Consider the following 17108-nt stretch of genomic DNA (forward strand, 5'->3'; position numbering starts at 1 on the left):
TTTTTTTTTTTTTTTTAAGTTTATTTATTTGTTTTGGAGAGAGAGAAAGTGGGGGAGGGGCAGAGAGAGGGCTCGAGAGAGAGAGAATCCTGAGCAGGCTTCGCGCTGTCAGGACGGAGCCCCGTGCGGGGCTCGAACCCACAAACCATGAGATCGTGAGCTCAGCTGAAGTCAGATGCTTAACCGACTGAGCCCTCCCCCCCCCACCCAGGAGCCCCGGGGGCTTGAGATTCTGCATTCCCAGCAGGTGATACGAATGTTGCTGGCCCGCGGACCGCATTTTGAGTCTCGAAGGGCTGCCTTGCCCTAGGAGTCCTGGTGAGGGAGCCACGGAAGGGTGATGAGTAGGGGGGAGACAGATTCCATGGTAGCAGAGCCTCTCTGGCCGGGGCAGGGATGAGCCTGGGAGGAGGCCGGTGTTTGGGAGAGAAGATCCTGGGGTCAAAAGGAGGGTGGTAACGAGGGGCCTTAGCTCATGCCGTCGGCTCTTACAGACACAGAGACCAAGGCCCAGAGACCAAGGCACAGCACTGGAAAGACCCCTGCGGGCCCTTCACCCTTCCCGCCTCCCAGCCTGCCGGCCTACAGCCCGCAGCCCCCGGGAGTCTCCCGGCCTGTGTTCCCGGTTTACATCCTGTCACACCAAGAAGAGGGAGACACTAGTCGCGGCCCCCGGGGTCTCCCTGACGGACATCTTTCATACTCACAGCAACCTCCTTTCACAGATGAAACCACTGAGGCCAAGAGCCGGGGAGGGAGGCCCACAGCACTCAGGCCGGAACAGAGGTCAGCCTGACCCCAAACCCGAGGGCCATCTTTCACCAGCTTCACCGCCCCGACTGGGCGGGTCAGGACAAGGGGGCTCTGGCAGTGGACAGGTAAGAGCGCGGGAAAGGAGGGAGGCCTTGAACCCCAGGCGGATGCTGACAGCGGCAGTGGGTCACATTCGCGGGGCGCTGCCAACCCTCTAGGCTTAGGCCAAACGCTGGCGCGCGCCCCGCCCCCCCCATCCACCCTGGCCCCCGAGTTATAAACCCTGGAGGCAGATGAGGGGGCCCCCGGCGGCGGGAGGGGCGCGGTGGCCCGCCCAAGGTCACGTGCGGGAGGCCCCGGGGCCGCGGCGCTGGGACGCGAGGGAGGCGGGATCTCGGGCGGCGGCGCTTCCTGGCTCGCCCGGCACGGCTGCCGGCCTGGCCACGTCACCGCCCGGCCGAGGGTGCGCTGGCGGAGCGGCGGCGGCGCCGGTGGGGAGCGCGGGGCTCGGAGCGCGGGACCCAGAGTCCGGCCCGGGGACGTGGCAGCCGCCTCTCCCGCCAGAAAGTTTCCCAGGAGTTGGCCGCGCGCGGTGCGGGGGCGGGGGTGGGGGCCGCCCGCCCGGGGAACCATGAACGTGTTCCGGATCCTCGGCGACCTGAGCCACCTCCTGGCCATGATCTTGCTCCTGGGGAAGATCTGGAGGTCCAAGTGCTGCTCCGGTGAGGGTCGCCCGGGCGGAGGTGTGCGACGGGGTGGGGTGGGGGAGGGAGGGCCTGGGCCGCCCGGGCCCCAGCCGGTGCCGCCTGCCTGCAAGCCCTGGGGGGGGGGGGCTGCTGAATTTCCGTTCAGGGTGGGGACTTCGGCCTGAGGGTGCTTGAGACTGCTCAGCTTCCAGAGAACATGGAAAGGTGCACCCCATCAAAGAAGGAGGACCCTCGGAGATTCTGGAGGGAGGGTGATTTACCCCTGCCCCACCCCTGCCAGTGGGAAGAGGAGGGGGTGCGCAGGAGGTGATACCCTCTTGCTTCCGCTAGTCTGGCTTGTTGGACAGTTTGCTCTTTCTGCTTCTCAGGAGCTGGCGGCCTGTGACTCTGTGTACCCTCACTCAGGCCCAGAGTGGGATCCGAAGGTGGAGGGGGGGTCTGCACCCAGGACTGGCCTCCAGTTCTCAGGGCTTCTCTTTCCTCCCCCCACCACTCTCCACGGCCCCTTCCAGACATCCCCTCAGGTTGGGCCCTCTTCCCTCCTCTGCCTGCGCGTGGCACACGAGGCTGTGATGTGGCAGGAAGGACACCAGGCTGGGCCCTGGCGAGCCCGGACCTGCCCCCGTAGCAGAAGCCCCGGGAGGGCAGGAAAAGTCCCCCTTTTGCCCAGCAGTCTGGCTGCCCTCCCTGGGGGGTTTGGAGACGTTTCAGGGTGGGACTGGTGGTGGCCAAAAGGACCCCGTGCGTCAAAAAGGCTGCTCAGGCCTCCTGCAGCCATCTTTGCCCCGCTGGTGTCCTGGAGGGGCCCACCCTGTGCTTGGCACTGGGGTCAGGGGATACAGAGATGAATGCAGGCGGAGTGGGGGCCCGAGGAGGCAGAGAGCAGACCCCTGAAGTATTGGTGGAGGGAGCAGCTCTGTGCTGGGTCCTGGAGGATGGGCGAGCTGTCACCAGGAAGGTTGTGCTGTGTGGAGGGTGCTGGGGGTGCCAAAGCCCACAGGGATTGTCCCAGGGAAGAGCTAGCAGGCCGATGTGGGGGAGGTCCACAAGGGAGATGAGTGGCAGAGGGGTGGGGGGTCCAAATGTGAAAGCGCCTTGTCGGTCAGGCTAGGGAGTCTGGACTGGGGAGCGGCGGAAGTGTGGGGAACAGGGGAGGGGGGCTCGGAAGGGACGTGAAGCAGGTCACTCCCTCGTGTACTGGCCACGGAGGAGGGGCTGGGTGCTGGCGAGAGAGGCATTACAAGAGGGTGTGGTCCTGGACCTGCAGGCCATTCCGGTCTCCAGTCTCTGGAGAGATGGGCACTCTGGGCCCCTCAAGTTCCCACTTGGGGAAGTGAGGCAGGAGCCCTGCGAGGGGCTCCAGTGTGTGTGGGGGGAGGGGGGGGGTGGAGTCTAGCTCGGACCTGTCCCTGCACTTCCAAGGAGGGCCCTAGGCGGGAGTGAGCAACCATGACCGGGAGGGGGCGCTGTTCCCCAACCCACGCTGCCCCGCCCGGCCCTTGGCCCCCCAGACGGAACACCGACAACTTGGGCCCCGCGCCTGGTGGAGGGGACTTTCTAGCAGTGGAGACGTGCCAGCCAGCAACAGTCGTAGCAGCCAAGTAAATGATACGGTTTCTTAGAGGTGCTAAGTGCTACGGGGAAAGAAAAAGGGCAGCTGGGCGGTGAAGCGTGTGTGTGTGTGTGTGTGTGTGTGTGTGTGTGTGTGTGTGTATGTGTGTGTGCTGCGCGATTGGCACACGCCTGGCTGGGATCTGAGGAGGTGAGGTGCCTGGACGCCAGCCCCGTCTGCCCCGAGACGCGGAGCCTGATGTGACCCTCACTGACCCACCCCAAAAGGTAGGAGACTGGGGCTTAGGTCTCGCCCAGCCACCGACTCCCTGTGTCACCTCGGGCCTCAGTTTTGCCATCCGTCAAATGGAAGGAGGGCTGCTGTGTGCTCAGTGGATCCCGGGGGCGAGGGGGCGGGGGGGGGGGACTCTGGCCAGGTACCGGCGCGCATTCCCTTCCTTGTCCCGGGTCTCTGTGCCTGGCTCCCTTCGGTGGAAATGTGTCACTGCTTTCAAAGGAGCGTGAAAACCTTTGTGCTCCTGACTGTGGGGCTCTGGAGCACTGAGGTGTGAGTGAAGCCCAGGAACCCAGCAGGCTGAGGATGCAGAGGGGAGCGGGGGAGGAAGGCCATGTGCCGGGAGGGTAGCTGTCCCCCGCCGGGGTTGCCTCCTCCTGGACCCTCCTAAGTGGCGCCGAGGACCTCCCTGGAGAGGCCTCTGGGAGGGCTCAGTGAGATGGGGTGGCCACAGGCATGGCCCGGAGCTGGCCTCGGGTCGGCATTGCCGCCTGGACCCCAGGCCCCACTCCCAGCAGTGGGCTCCATCACCACAGCCAGCCCCACTGCCTCAAGTCCAAGTCCCAGACCCCCCCAGGGGGCACTCACACCCTCACTGAATCCTGCATAGGCCTCAAGTCAGTGCTGTCCCACCCGTGGGGGGGGGTGTTCATCTTACAGATGAGGAGTGTGGGGCTCAGGCTCGCCACACTGGCAGGAAAGCCGGCACGGGGGTCCGGTGCCCCCCAGAATGTTGGGGGGCGTCAGCAGTTGTCTCCCTCCCCAAAATGTGCAGCACCAGAGAAATAGAAAAGGCACAGTTCAGGCGTATGAAGGAAGCGGGCCCTTAATCAGGTAATGTCACTTCTGGGTGCCAAAGTCCCCAGTCACTCGGTTACACGTAGAGTAAAACCCAGATGTTATCATCGTGACTGGAGGGAGGGACTGAGGGGGACAGTGATGAGATATGGGGCCAGGCAGGCCGCCAGGAAAGGTTGGGCGGGACCTCAGGAGCCACGAGGAGGATATGAGTCTCTATTTTAAAGGGCATTTGGGAGCCACTTAAGGGCTCTAAGTGGAATTTTATTTTAAAAATAGCCCGTTGGTTGGCAAGTGGAATGGGGGTGGGGGGGCAGCAAGGAAGGACTTGGGGAGACGGGTGGGAGCCCTGAGGTAGGGTGCTGGGCCGGCGAGGGGCACGGGAGTGGGGGCGGTGGAGGTGGATGGCTCTTGCTTTCCTGGCGTGAGCTTGGAGGGGGCCGTGGCGGCATTCTCGAAGGAGGGGAGACACCAGCGGGGCTCGCAGGGAGATGGTGAGTCTGGTCAGGCTGGAATATAGGGGTCACAACGCGGAGGAGAGTCCGGAGCTGGGGCGTCCCTGAGACGGCACGGGGCCAGGGAGAAGCCCGGGGAGCCCTCAACGATGAGGTGGTGAGGACGGGAGCGGCCAGGGGCGGTGAGCTAGCCATGAGGACAGTCGCAGAAGCCCGGGGAAGGATGTGGTTCTGAACGCAGTCCTCAGCCGCCTCTGGGGAGGTTGGGTGAGTTGACCTTTGGATCAGACACGCGGGCAGCGTCGATGGGGATGGTTTGGTGAGGTGTCCAGCCTGTCCTTGCCTCCCCCACCTCGGTGACATAGCAGAAGTGGCCGAAGGGCGACTAAGGAACGTGGCCGCTAAATGCAGCTTCGACCCCTGGATTGGCTCGCGGGACAGGAGGAGGGTGTCAGTGGGAAAATGGGTGAAACCTGACTGAAGCCTGGCGTTCGGTCGATAGTGCCATACGAGGGTGAATGTCTTAGTTTTGGTAAATGTTCTGCGGGAGGAAGCTGGGTGACGGGTATATGGGAACCCTCTGCACTGTCTTTATGACCAGCTGCTTTTTGTTGTACAAAGAGCAAAAATAGTTACTCCTTTTATTGCTGAAAAAAAAAAAAGCATTTTGAATCTTTGTTTTCTTTTTTTTTTCTTTTCTTTTTTTTTTTAAACATATGTGGGACACTTCTTTTCACCTTTTTTTTTTTTTTGGGGGGGGACAGGGAGAGACAGAGCATGAACGGGGGAGGGGCAGAGAGAGAGGGAGACACAGAATCGGAAACAGGCTCCAGGCTCTGAGCCATCAGCCCAGAGCCCGATGCGGGGCTCGAACCCACGGACTGCGAGATCGTGACCTGGCTGAAGTCGGACGCTTAACTGACTGCGCCACCCAGGCACCCCGAATCTTTGTTTTCTTAATTGACTTTCTTTTAAAAATTTTCTTATGTTTATTTTTGAGACAGAGAGAAACAGAGCATGAGTGGGGGAGGGGCAGAGAGAGAGAGCGGGAGAGACCGAATCCAAAGCAGGTTCCGGGCTCCGAGCTGTCAGCCCAGAGCCCGACGCGGGTCCTGAACCCACGCACCATGAGATCATGACCCGAGCCGAAGTCGGACGCTTCACCGACTGAGCCACCCAGGCGCCCCGCGTTTTGAATGTTTAAAATGTGGAAAATAAAATAGGATGGTCCTCTGCCCCTGCTTCTTCCTCTGCCCGCTCTGGTCTCCCTGATGAATCAACTCCCTGATGAATCAACTCTCAGTGAGTTGCCGTCTAAAAGGCAGAAGTTTGGGGACTCAGTGGAAGTGTGAGGGTGATGCGAAGCAAAGCCCGGACCCCCCTACCCCCACCACTACACACACCCTCTCCAGAGCTGAAATCCGGGCAGGCACACGCAGGGACACCGGGATCCCTGAGATCAAGACCTGAGCTGAGGTCAAGAGTCGGACGCTTACAGGACGGAGCACCCCCTCCGCCGGGGCGACCCCGGGCACTGGGCTTCTTGAGTGTCGTGGGGCCTAGGAGTCCGGGTCTCACTTTCCCCTCTTCTCGTTTGGCTACAGGCATCTCTGGGAAGAGCCAGATCCTTTTTGCTCTCGTCTTCACCACCAGGTACCTGGACCTGTTCACCAACTTCATCTCCGTCTACAACACAGTGATGAAGGTGAGGGCGGTGGGGGGGAGGAGGGGGGGGAGGTGGCCGTGGTGGCGGGGTCCCCTGAGCCCCGCAGACCGAGACCGTGCGCTCGGGAACACGGGCTGTGGAGCCGGGCAGACCCGGATGGATGGGAATCCTGACTGTGTTGACAGCCGCTGGGAGCCCTGGGCTTGGGCGAGGCCCTGGGCCCTGGGCACTTCATCTTCAGACTGAAGACAGTGCCAGTACTCGCCTCGGCGGGTTCTGTTGTGAACACGAAATGAGGTAATAAATGCAAATACACCACAGCCATCGTATATCAAATATTCGATAAAGGGTCGCTTTATTATGCCGGTTCCCCAAAATGAGCCAGAAATCAAACCTGGTACCCTGATCTTGCAGAGAGGTTATTCATCCGACACGCATTTGACAAATACCCATATTTCTTGAGCACCTCCTGGGAGCCAGGTACTTGAAGAAGACCCATGAGGCTCCTGTTCTCACGGAACCTACATTCTCACTGGGGAGACAGATAATAAAACGGCCAGCAAAACTTTGGTTAGGGGTGAGGTTATGCAGATATTATTAAGATAGGGTGACGTTGGCTTTCATTCTGTTTTTTAACGTTCATTTATTTTGAGAGACAGAGTGCAAGCAGGGGAGGGGGCACAGAGAGCAGGAGACACAGAACCCGAAGCAGGCGCCAGGCTCCGAGCCGTCAGCACAGAGCCCGACGCGGGGCTGGAACCCACGGACCGCGAGATCGTGACCGGAGCTGAAGTCAGACGCTTCACCGACTGAGCCCCCCCCGCCAGGCGCCCCTCCTTTGGTTATAATAAAAGAAGTTTTAATACCTGGGTTACGTGATAGAGAAGGAACAGGAAAGTGTTCAGGGGGTGTGACCAGGAGGGGCCTCTCTGAGGAGGTGACACGTAAGCCAAGGTCTGTGTGACACAAGGAACCAGCCATGAGGCGATCAGAGGAAGAGCGTTCCAAGCAGAGAGAAGAGCTGGTTCAGAAACCACCCAGGTGGGACCAAGCCTGCTGTATTCAGGGGACAGGCAGGGGTCTGCCGCCGAGGGCTGGGGGAGGGCGCAGGTTAACTTGGACTTAACTTTGTGATGGGAAACTGTTGCTTTGAAGCATGGTCCCGTTTCACAGGGGAAACTGAGAATGTCTCGGTCCTATTCTGACGTCTTGGGCCCCGGGCCACAACCGTTGGAGGTTACGTTGGGGTGAGTTTTTGCAAATTAGCCATCCCCCGTCTTTTTAAACTCCGCACCCAACGTGGGGCTTGCGCTCGCGACCCCCAGATCGAGAGTCACGCACTCCACCGACTGAGCGAGCGGCCAGGAACATCTCCCTCAGCCATCTTAACTCTTTAAGGCAACACAGGTTAGTGGAAGGAGGCCGGGTTTCAGAGGGAAGTGGAATGTTCCTGCTTGGATGCTGGTAACAGGGACTTAACAGAAGAGTGGTCCCAGTAGGGGCACCTGGGTGGCTCAGTCGGTTAAGCGTCTGACTTGGGCTCAGGTCATGATCTCACAGTCCATGAGTTCGAGCCCCGTGTCGGGCTCTGTGCTGACAGCTCAGAGCCTGGAGCCTGTTTCAGATTCTGTGTGTCCCTCTCTCTCTGACCCTCCCCCATTCATGCTCTGTCTCTGTCTGAAGAATAAATAAAGACGTTAAAACTAAATTAAAAATAAAATAAGAGTGATTTTAGTAAGATGAAGGTTTATTTTTTCTTTACTCATAATGTGGAATCTGGACGTGGGCCATCCAGGGCTGGGATGGCAGCTCCTTTTGTTTGTTTAAGTTTATTTATTTTGAGAGATAGCGTGCGAGCAGCGGAGGGGCAGAGAGAGAGGGAGACACAGAATCCAAAGCAGGCTCCAGGCCCTGAGCTGTCAGCACAGACCCCGATGTGGGGCTCAAACCCACGAACTGTGAGATCATGACCTGAGCGGAAGCCAGATGCTCAACCAACTGGGCCACCCAGGCACTCCTTGAAATTTTTAATTTTTAAAGAGGCCCTGCAAGTTAGATAGCAAGTCCTAATGTGGCATTTAGCCTCAAGGTTGACTCAGGGTCACAAAATGGATGCCAGGGCTCCTACCATCACATCACATTCTGGGCAGGAAGGAAGAGGAAAGGAAAAAAGAGCGACAGTGTACCTGCCATCTGGGTAAGCCCTTTGTAAAGAGCTTTCCCTAACCCTAGCCAGTGACTGCGCGTCACTGACCATCCTTATCTGCAAAGGAGGCTGAGAAATGTAGTTTTCAGTTGGGCACATCATCTAATAGTTCCATTTTTTTTTTTCCTAAAGTTTATTTCTGAGCGAGCACAAGCAATCATGAGCAGGGGAGGGACAGAGAGAGAACATCCCAGGCAGGCTCCACACTCCCGGCGCGGAGCCCGATGCAGGCCTCGATCTCATGAACTGTGAGCTCATGACCCGAGCTGCGATCAAGAGTTGGATGCTTAACTGAGCCACCCAGGCGCCCCACTAACAGTTCCCTTTTTAAGGAAGGAAGGCTACATAATGGGGAACTCTACCCATCTCGCAGGGCTATTGTGAAGACTGTATGAGATGATTTAGGTAAAGCACCTAGCACCCAGAAGGTACTTTCTCCTCCACATCAGGGATGTGACTTTGGGATTCCAGGCATCTTGCTGGAATGGAAGATGTTGTTGCCTGTGGGGCGTCGAACTGTGTGAACTTGTCTGAGGTCCTGAAATCACAGTCTGCTTAAATTCAACACGGAAATAGCAACCACCACCTGCTCGGTTCATTTTTCTGCCTGAGGGTCGGACTTGAACGGTCCTGGGAGGGGCTGAGGACCCAGCGCTTGGCGTGGCAGCATGAGTTAGTTGTAGAAACCTCAGAGAGGCCAGTTTCTGCATTGGTGAAGTGAGGAAGTGATCACCACTTCATTGATTCATTCATTCATTCTGGGATGTTTTGTGCCGGGCCCTGAGTTAGGGGCTGGGTGTTCAGAGGTGGACAGGACAGTTAGGACCCGCTTACAGAAAATGGGGGAAAGAGACCAGGTACACAGACATTTCCAGAGCATGTGATTATGGGGGACATCGTATATGTTCCCATGGAGCTATGGTGACACCAAGTGTATTTGCCTCATTCTGGTGAGAAACTGAGTTTTGAAGTTCACATAGGAGTTCTCTAGGCCAGTGAGTTCCTGGACCAACAGCATCGGCATCACATAGGAACCTGCTAGAAATACAACAGGCCTACTCAGACCTACTAAATCAGTAACTCTGGGGGCAGGAGGGGAAAAAAGGTGGCTACTTATGTGATTCTGATGCACAAAGTCGAGAACCTCTGGCCTAGAAAGTTAGAGGCCAAACCATAACGTCACATGCTGGAGGACGGCTACTGCAATTAGAGCTTTTCTGGGGCGCTTGGGTGGCTCAGTCAGTTAAGCGTCTGACTCTTGACTTCGGCTCAGGTCATGATCTCACGGTTCGTGAGTTTGAGCCCTGCATCGGGTTCTGCACTGACAGTGTAGCACCTGCTTGGGATTCTGTCTCCCTCTCTTCTCTGCCCATCCTCCGCTTGCTCTCTCTCTCTCTTTCAAAATAAAAAAAAAAAGAGCAGTGCCCAGGTGGCTCAATCGGTAAGTGTCTGACTTCGGCTCAGGTCATGATCTCGCGGTCTGTGAGTTCGAGCCTCACGTCGGGCTCTGTGCTGACAGCTCAGAGCCTGCAGCCTGCTTCAGATTCTGTGTCTCCGTCTCTCTCTGCCCGTCTCCTGCTTGTGCTCTCTCTCTCTGAAAAGTAAATGTTAAAAAACAATTTTTTTTTTAAAGAGAGTGCTTTTCCGCAGGAGCAATGACCAAATGATTCAAAGGACGTTAGTTCTAGTGGAAGAATGCTCACAGGTCACTGATGCAGATCTAGGAATTTGACATTTAAGAGCCCTGGAATGCCACTGCTAAATCCCCCAACAGAGACCAACCCCCCCCCCCCCCCATCTCCTGCCTGAGGCTCTCCAGTAAGGAGATGCCCAGGCACCTTTGGGTCCTCACACGGTTAGTGCCAGTGGTCCTAATTAGAAGCAAGGAGTTACTTAACAAAAGGGTCATTAGTTTCGGAATCAAGGGCAATGACTCCGGAGAGATTGTACGCATTTCACTTCTTCCCCCTTGGGGCAAGAGCACTGGCCCTTTAGTTAGGCTGGTCCCAACTCAAGGTAGCTTGGAAGCCCAGCCAATAGAGTGGGAAATGACTTCATTATGGATTCCCCTGTGGCTCTTTCCCTTGTTAGGTGGTTTTTCTCCTCTGTGCCTACGTCACAGTGTACATGATCTATGGGAAATTTCGGAAAACATTTGACAGTGAGAATGACACGTTCCGCCTGGAATTTCTTCTGGTCCCTGTCATTGGTCTCTCCTTCCTTGAGAACTACAGTTTCACTCCCTTGGAGGTAAGTGAAGGGACGCGGAATACTAATTGCTAAGGGTAAACACATTGCCGAACATCCTTCCCGCTGATCTTTTGTAACGTCTGGGCTTGTGTTTTGGTACAACCGTGACCATCACTCGTATATTGTTGAGAAATCGGTAATAAGCTATTCACACGACTCCATTTGGAAACGGGCGCATCCAAATAGTCCTGTGGATAAACAGAGCAGGCATCGCAGCACCACTTATGGTTATTGAGAACTTCTGTCCCAAAGGTGGACACCTGAGCACAGTCCAGGCCGAGAACGTAACTCAGGAAGTCTGGGCTGTGGACCAACAAACATGAACTTGCGATGCTCGTGCATTGTGAGAAACTATGGCCTCCGTTAAGGCGAGTTTATACACTAAAGTTCTCCGATTAAAAAATTATGTTCGAAAATGTCCATGTGATATGAAAAAAAAGCAGCTTACTCGGAACTTTTCAAATATTTCCTATTTACAGAGCAAAGGGGGTGGAACGGATTACATTTCGGGAACTTTTTTGTTTCGTTATATCCTGTCCCGTGAACATTTTAGTAATTACCTTCTTGTGAAGAGATGGCCCCCTTCTTGGTCTTGATCAGCCTCCTCCGGCCTCTTCCCTCTTTGGTTCAGATCCTCTGGACTTTCTCGATCTACCTGGAATCCGTGGCCATCCTGCCCCAGCTTTTCATGATCAGCAAAACCGGAGAGGCTGAGACCATCACTACTCACTACCTGTTCTTTCTCGGGCTGTACCGGGCACTCTACCTGGCTAACTGGATCAGGCGGTACCAGACCGAGAACTTCTACGACCAAATTGCAGTGGTGTCTGGAGTAGTACAAACCATCTTCTACTGTGACTTCTTCTACTTGTATGTGACCAAAGGTAGGTGCGCGCCCACAGCAGTGTTGCTGGCACTGGCAGGTGTCACCCGTTGACTAGTTGAGGGAATTTGGGAAGTGAACATAGCTCCAAGTCTCTGCCCCTCGTGGTGCTTTTGTTTCAGTGGGATGAGACGAACAAGTGTTGTTAAGAAACAAGCACCATGAAGAACTACAGACCAGGACACGGACACACGTGATATACATAGAGAGGTCGACTGTGAGAGGACATCGGACAGAATGCTTGTTAGAAAGATATACAAGGAACATTCCAGAAGAATAGCTTGTGCAGGAGCCCTAAGGCAGGAACCAGCTTGGTGTGCTAAAGGACAGAAAGGCTAGCGTGTTCAGAATCTATGAACCTGGAGAGATCAGAGGGTAATAATGGGTTTGCGTCGCACAGGGCAGCCACCGGAGGGCTCATCTACGGAGCCAGCAGCTGCTGGGCAGAGTGAAGGGCGGCCGAAGCAGGGAGACTTGTTATGGGGCAGGTGTGGTTGTTGGAAGAGGTCACCAGTGGGTGGGCCATCTTGAGCGGAGAGGAACTGGATAGATGTGAAACCGAAGTGGAGGCCAACTGCATCTGTGGCCTAAGGGAGAGTGGGATCAGGAACATAGGTGGGGCGTAGGGGTGAGGGAGTCTGTAGGTAATCCGTGATGAAGCTTCCCCCTTGGCTGTAACATGTAGCTACTGTGGACTGGGCATTAGAGATCCTAAGGTTATGTAGTTAAAAGGGAGTTATCAGTGTGGTGAATTCTCATTTCGTCTCAATTTTCTCCTAGTCCTTAAAGGAAAGAAGTTAAGTCTTCCAATGCCAATTTGAGGGCCCCACAGATGGTTCTACGCCTTCACGAGGACACAGAATAAACTCTTTGAAATAGTCTCCTGGACGACTTCTACAGGACTCAGGCCTAATGTCAGTCAGAAAAATGCTTAGTGGGGATATCTCAGCAGAGCACTGATCTACGTAGAAGACGTTCTCACCAAGCTCTCCCTTAAATTATAGCTGCAGTGAGAAACCCAGGCCAATTATACGAGCATGGTGCCTGTCAGCTGGACATCAAGAAATCTTAGGTGCTTAACCCATATACGGTGAAACAACCTTGCTCTCTATGGCCCTAGTGTGAGCCTCCCACTAAGGAACAGTCAGTCCCACCTGGAAAGATGTCTCTCTGTGTAGAAGACAAATGCCCCCAAAGACCAGACTTCAAGAAACGCAGGCTGCTGTGGCGATTTTCACTTCCCAGACAGGAGACCAAGTTTAGGCAGGGATCCAAAGCTGATGGTCTCACAGGGATGAAGTGTCGTTACTTCACTTCTAACCCGCCTCCAAAAGCCAGACAAAAGCCAAATAGATCGGCTTCGGCCAGACTCCAGTAGTCGTGTGCCTCAGCTCGAAAATGGCCTTGCGTCTTGCCACGGCTACGGCAGCTCCACACGGAGTACTTAAATCCAAGCAATAGCCTAGGTGGGTACTGCTACCGTGAGGACCATTCTATCAGTGAGGAAACCAATGCTGAAGCCTTAACCTCCTAGGTGTCCTGCCTCGTTGCTTTGGGATTCAGATCTTCCCAGTAAGACCCATCAATCCCACCTCCTGTCCACGTTTTTAGGTGCTAAGGTTACTACTCAACCCAACACGCCCCAAACTTGGTCTTGAAGCGAATAAAAACCGTAAGGCAACTACCGCTGTCCTGTGGTCAGACGAGTTTTAAGCAATAAAAAGCTCACACCTTATTGTCAACAGTGTTTTATTTATACCTACAAAAGAAAACAAGATGGTATCAAAAGGACAATTGACAAACTAAGAATAGTAACATAGCTCTTAGAATCCTGTGCCTGAACATCACACATCTACAAATCTTTCAAGTCTTAATGCGACAGGAATGTGTTCAGAGACCAGCAAGAACATGAATAGAGCACTGATCCCAAGCAAAAGCCACCAACCTTTTAGATGAGAGAAGTCCACACAACGAATGGTTAGGGAGGAACTGGGGAGAAGCAGCCCCAGAGCTTAATATTGAAATCCTTTCCCTAAATGAGTTTCGACCGTGACTGCAGTAACTAGCCTCACACGAGGACTCTTCTGCTCATGTTCTGAAGCAAAGGCAGAGCCTGAATTATGAGGGACAGACGCAGAGGCAGAAGAGTTACTCTAAAGCCGTTTAGGAAAAACTCTGCTCGATCTCAGCTGCGCTCAGGCCACGATAGCTTTTGAGATTCGGGATATGCTGTTATTTTGACTTTATGACCACAACATCCCTGGTGGAAAAAGGGAAGCGAGTGGCAGACCAAATGCCGTCTGCGGGCCCAGAGGCCTTCGCCACCAAGGGAGCCTTTAAGACCTGCGAGAGAGTAAATGGCACCCCTTACAGTGGCACCTCCGTTTAAAACTAGTCACAAGTCTGATGTAGAAAGAAATGTCTACAACGGACTGGTCAGTGCTCAGACAAAATTTTTCTGTGGCGGGGGGCACTTTGGTTTGAAAGCACAGAGCAGTTCTGCCCAAGTTTTCCTGTGCCTACCATCCTCCCTCGGCCTCAACTTCTATAAGGGGGGAAAAATGAGAAGTAAAGGAAGAAGAAAGTGTGGGGGGACTGGGGGGAGACGACATGTCAAAGTTCTCACATGCACAGATTTCAGCTTATGCTGACAACCTACCTGTATGTTGCACATTCAACCATACTTTTCAGAACCCCTCAGAAACCATCCCTTCTCTCTCCCTGAAGAATTTTAAAAAGAAAAGAAAAAAACAAAAGAACCTCAAGTATTTAGATATTACAAACCAGCAAGCACCCTCAGGCCTTAGCCAAAGGACGCAGTGGAGCCTTCCCCCTTTAACTACATTGTTCATGAACGATACCAATAGCATAAAAAAATTAATAGTCCAACACTGGATATGGAAGAGGTTTCTGGGGCTGTCTGGTTTCCCTGTCCTGTTACGGTGACCACAAGGGCAGAGAATTCTTTCCAGGCCCGTGTGCTACAGGAAGTCTCAGTTAAACAGTATCATTCTAAAGGGGACAAACTCACCTACCTTCGGAAGGAGGAAAAGTGAAGGACTTAGGCTTTAGTCCTCTGTAACTTCTCTTAAGCACTACCTACCTGTAAAAAGCTGAGTGCAAAAGGATGCTGAAGAAAATGTGCATCCCAAAGCTGTTACAACAAAGCACTGCAGAGAAGAGTATGAAGAGAATTAAGAGTTCTTTCTTAACAGACCCCGAAGGTTCTTTATTCAAGAGAATTTGGCCGAAAGGGCAGAGTAGCTGGCAAGAGTTGCTTTTATTCTAGCTTTACAGATACGGAGTTTAAAAAGAAACTTTGCCACTGAGTATATTGTTTATAATCAAAAGTGGTTTTTACACTGCAGGTGAACGCATATGTAACTGGTTAAATTATTTAACTGGTTAATAAATTTTCAGTGAGCATTTACATTCATTCTGCCCTGAGCAACTATCTAGTTGGAAAATGAATTTCACAGATGGTCCCTGGTTATGTGGGGAAGAAAATTAGGCAGCTTCCACCCAGACGCCGAGATGCTACGTTTAACCATTTCAATAAACACTTGGGGTTTTTAAAAGACACACTTAAGAAACTCAGACTCAGCAATTCAATGTCTAACCTGACTAAAATGGTTATTTTTCAGTAATTGGGAAGGGGCAAGGCAGAATATAAGGGAGACAAAACCAATTAGGAATTTTTTTAACTGTCAAATGCACTTAACGAGCAATCAGCCAAAATGACAATGGCCAGTGCATTGTCTTAAATACTCATCAGGCCCAAGGAACATTAAAAAGTATTACAGAATGTGCAGGGAATTCCCTCCTGGTTTTCTAACCCAGTAATGAGAGCAATCTAAAGCACAGATGCCACCTTCTTCTGCAGAGTTCAACCCTCTACCCTCCCCCCCTACCCCCAACTCAGGACAACAAAAATGGGCTCCCACAAAAGGGCCTAATACCTTACTTTTTCTTTTAAGATGAAAAATAGCTCAAGTATCCTCAACATGCAAGAAGTTGGGGGAAAAAAAAAAAAAAGAATCTCTTCCAGTCGGCTATATATATGTTTTTACAAAATCTGTTATTTCAGACTGGATCATTTTGGCGGACAGAAGAAACCTGGCAGTGAATTCTAACTAATCTGCATGAAAGACAAATCACAATGGTTGGGGGGAAAATAAAAAAAAGAAAGAAAAGGGGAAGAGAAATAAAAGGGAAAGACAGCGTTCCTTTAAATGTAGTTAAGTCTGCGCAAGTCACTACCACTCGAGTGGTTTCATTTACGTGAAGGGGGAGGGGGAGGAGGGGGAGGGGGGTATTGATAGGCCGTCTGCCCCATGTAACCTATCATATTGGTAGCTCCCGGAGGCTGTGCGAACTGTTGTGACATCAGTGGCTGTGGCTGCTGCCCAGACCGGCCTATCCCACTAAACTGCTGGCTAGAGCTCTGTGAACTTCTCCCAGTTGAGGTGGTGCTACCAGCCCCGTAAGTGCCAGCGCCATATTCCTGGGCTGTATAGCCACTGGTGCCATAAGCAGCTGCCCCATAGGTGCCTTGACCATAGGTGTATTGGCCTGCTTGCGCTCCAAAGGCAGAATTTGGACTTCCATAGCCACTGCCGTTAGCATAACCGGCTCTATCGGTTTCACTACGATCCCGATAGCTCGCAGAGTCTCTCCGGCCACCATCCTTGACTCCTCGAAGCCTCCGGTCACACTCATCCTGATACATCAGATTGGGATTGTTGGCAGAAGAAGTGGTCCGGTATCGAGAACGACCTCCTGATGGGAGGACACGAGGAGTTTTTAATGCCAGAAATACAGTCCACACACGACCACGTGTAAAAACTTCTACCAGGTACAAAAGCAGTCAACGTTCTTTCTTGATCTGATTTTTACCCAGGCCAGCCTCCAAATCCGTTACTTTAAAATATACCCATCATTTGATTCTTTAATAGGACATATTCAAAAGAATGGTAAACACGAAAAGACATTCAACTTCTCACCATTGTAAATCCTTTCCTTTGAGGATTATTAAGAGACACAATCTTACAAATGTAGCAACAATGGTAAAGAAGTTGAGGTGACTTACCATAGATTAAAAATAAAAAGACAGTGGGGCGCCTGGGTGGCTCAGTCAGTTAAGCGTCTGACTTGGACTCAGGTCATGATCTCACAGCTCGTGAGTTTTAAGTCCTGCACTGGGCTCTGTGCTGACAGCTCAGCTCCTGGAGCGTGCTTCAGATTCTGTTTCTCCCTCTCTCTGCCCCACCCCTGCTCACGCTCTGTCTCTCCTTCAAAAATAAATAAACATTAAAAACAAAAAGATAATAAGCAGCCAAGTTGGTATGACCCTACGAGGACCGTCTACTAGCGCACACCAGCTCGTACGTTGCTCCGTGGGCCTAGCTGCGTCAAAGTTATCTCACAAACTTGAAGTTCCTAGGCTCAATTCCAAACCCACTTACAAACAAACCAAAAAACCTTGTATTTTAAAAACCGTTCAGGTAATTCAGACACAGAGCTTCAGCATGCAGTTAAGTTTGG

General features: G+C 53.2%; 3 protein-coding genes across 6 annotated transcripts in view; 1 reads left to right on the forward strand and 2 right to left on the reverse strand.

The window, feature by feature from the left end:
- On the reverse strand, window positions 1–1431 carry LOC122472756 (formin-like protein 5). The gene is made up of 2 exons (XM_043562591.1): window positions 708–1431; window positions 1–435 (listed from the first exon to the last, which is right to left on the reverse strand). Coding segments are annotated over exons 1-2 (726 nt in total). The 3' UTR covers window positions 1–433.
- On the forward strand, window positions 1368–13299 carry KDELR3 (KDEL endoplasmic reticulum protein retention receptor 3). 2 transcript variants are annotated; one of them, XM_043562593.1, is made up of 5 exons: window positions 1368–1475; window positions 6164–6264; window positions 10523–10681; window positions 11313–11565; window positions 12345–13299. In XM_043562593.1, exons 1-5 carry the CDS (start codon window positions 1385–1387, stop codon window positions 12383–12385), a joined length of 645 nt encoding a protein of 214 aa, XP_043418528.1. In that variant the 5' UTR covers window positions 1368–1384; the 3' UTR covers window positions 12386–13299. The 2 variants fall into 2 exon arrangements, with proteins under 2 accessions (XP_043418528.1, XP_043418527.1); XM_043562592.1 differs by having other exon boundaries at window positions 1385–1496.
- The window catches only part of DDX17 (DEAD-box helicase 17), a 20813-nt gene continuing 17001 nt past the window's right edge, over window positions 13297–17108 (reverse strand). For all 3 annotated transcript variants that reach the window (XM_043562588.1, XM_043562589.1, XM_043562590.1), the window contains exon 13: window positions 13297–16343. In XM_043562588.1, coding sequence (XP_043418523.1) covers window positions 15838–16343 — 506 coding nt within the window. In that variant the 3' untranslated portion in view covers window positions 13297–15837. The remainder of the gene's footprint in view (window positions 16344–17108) is intronic.

Source organism: Prionailurus bengalensis, chromosome B4, assembly GCF_016509475.1.
Source record: "Prionailurus bengalensis isolate Pbe53 chromosome B4, Fcat_Pben_1.1_paternal_pri, whole genome shotgun sequence".
In the NCBI taxonomy this organism is placed as follows: Eukaryota; Metazoa; Chordata; class Mammalia; order Carnivora; family Felidae; genus Prionailurus; species Prionailurus bengalensis.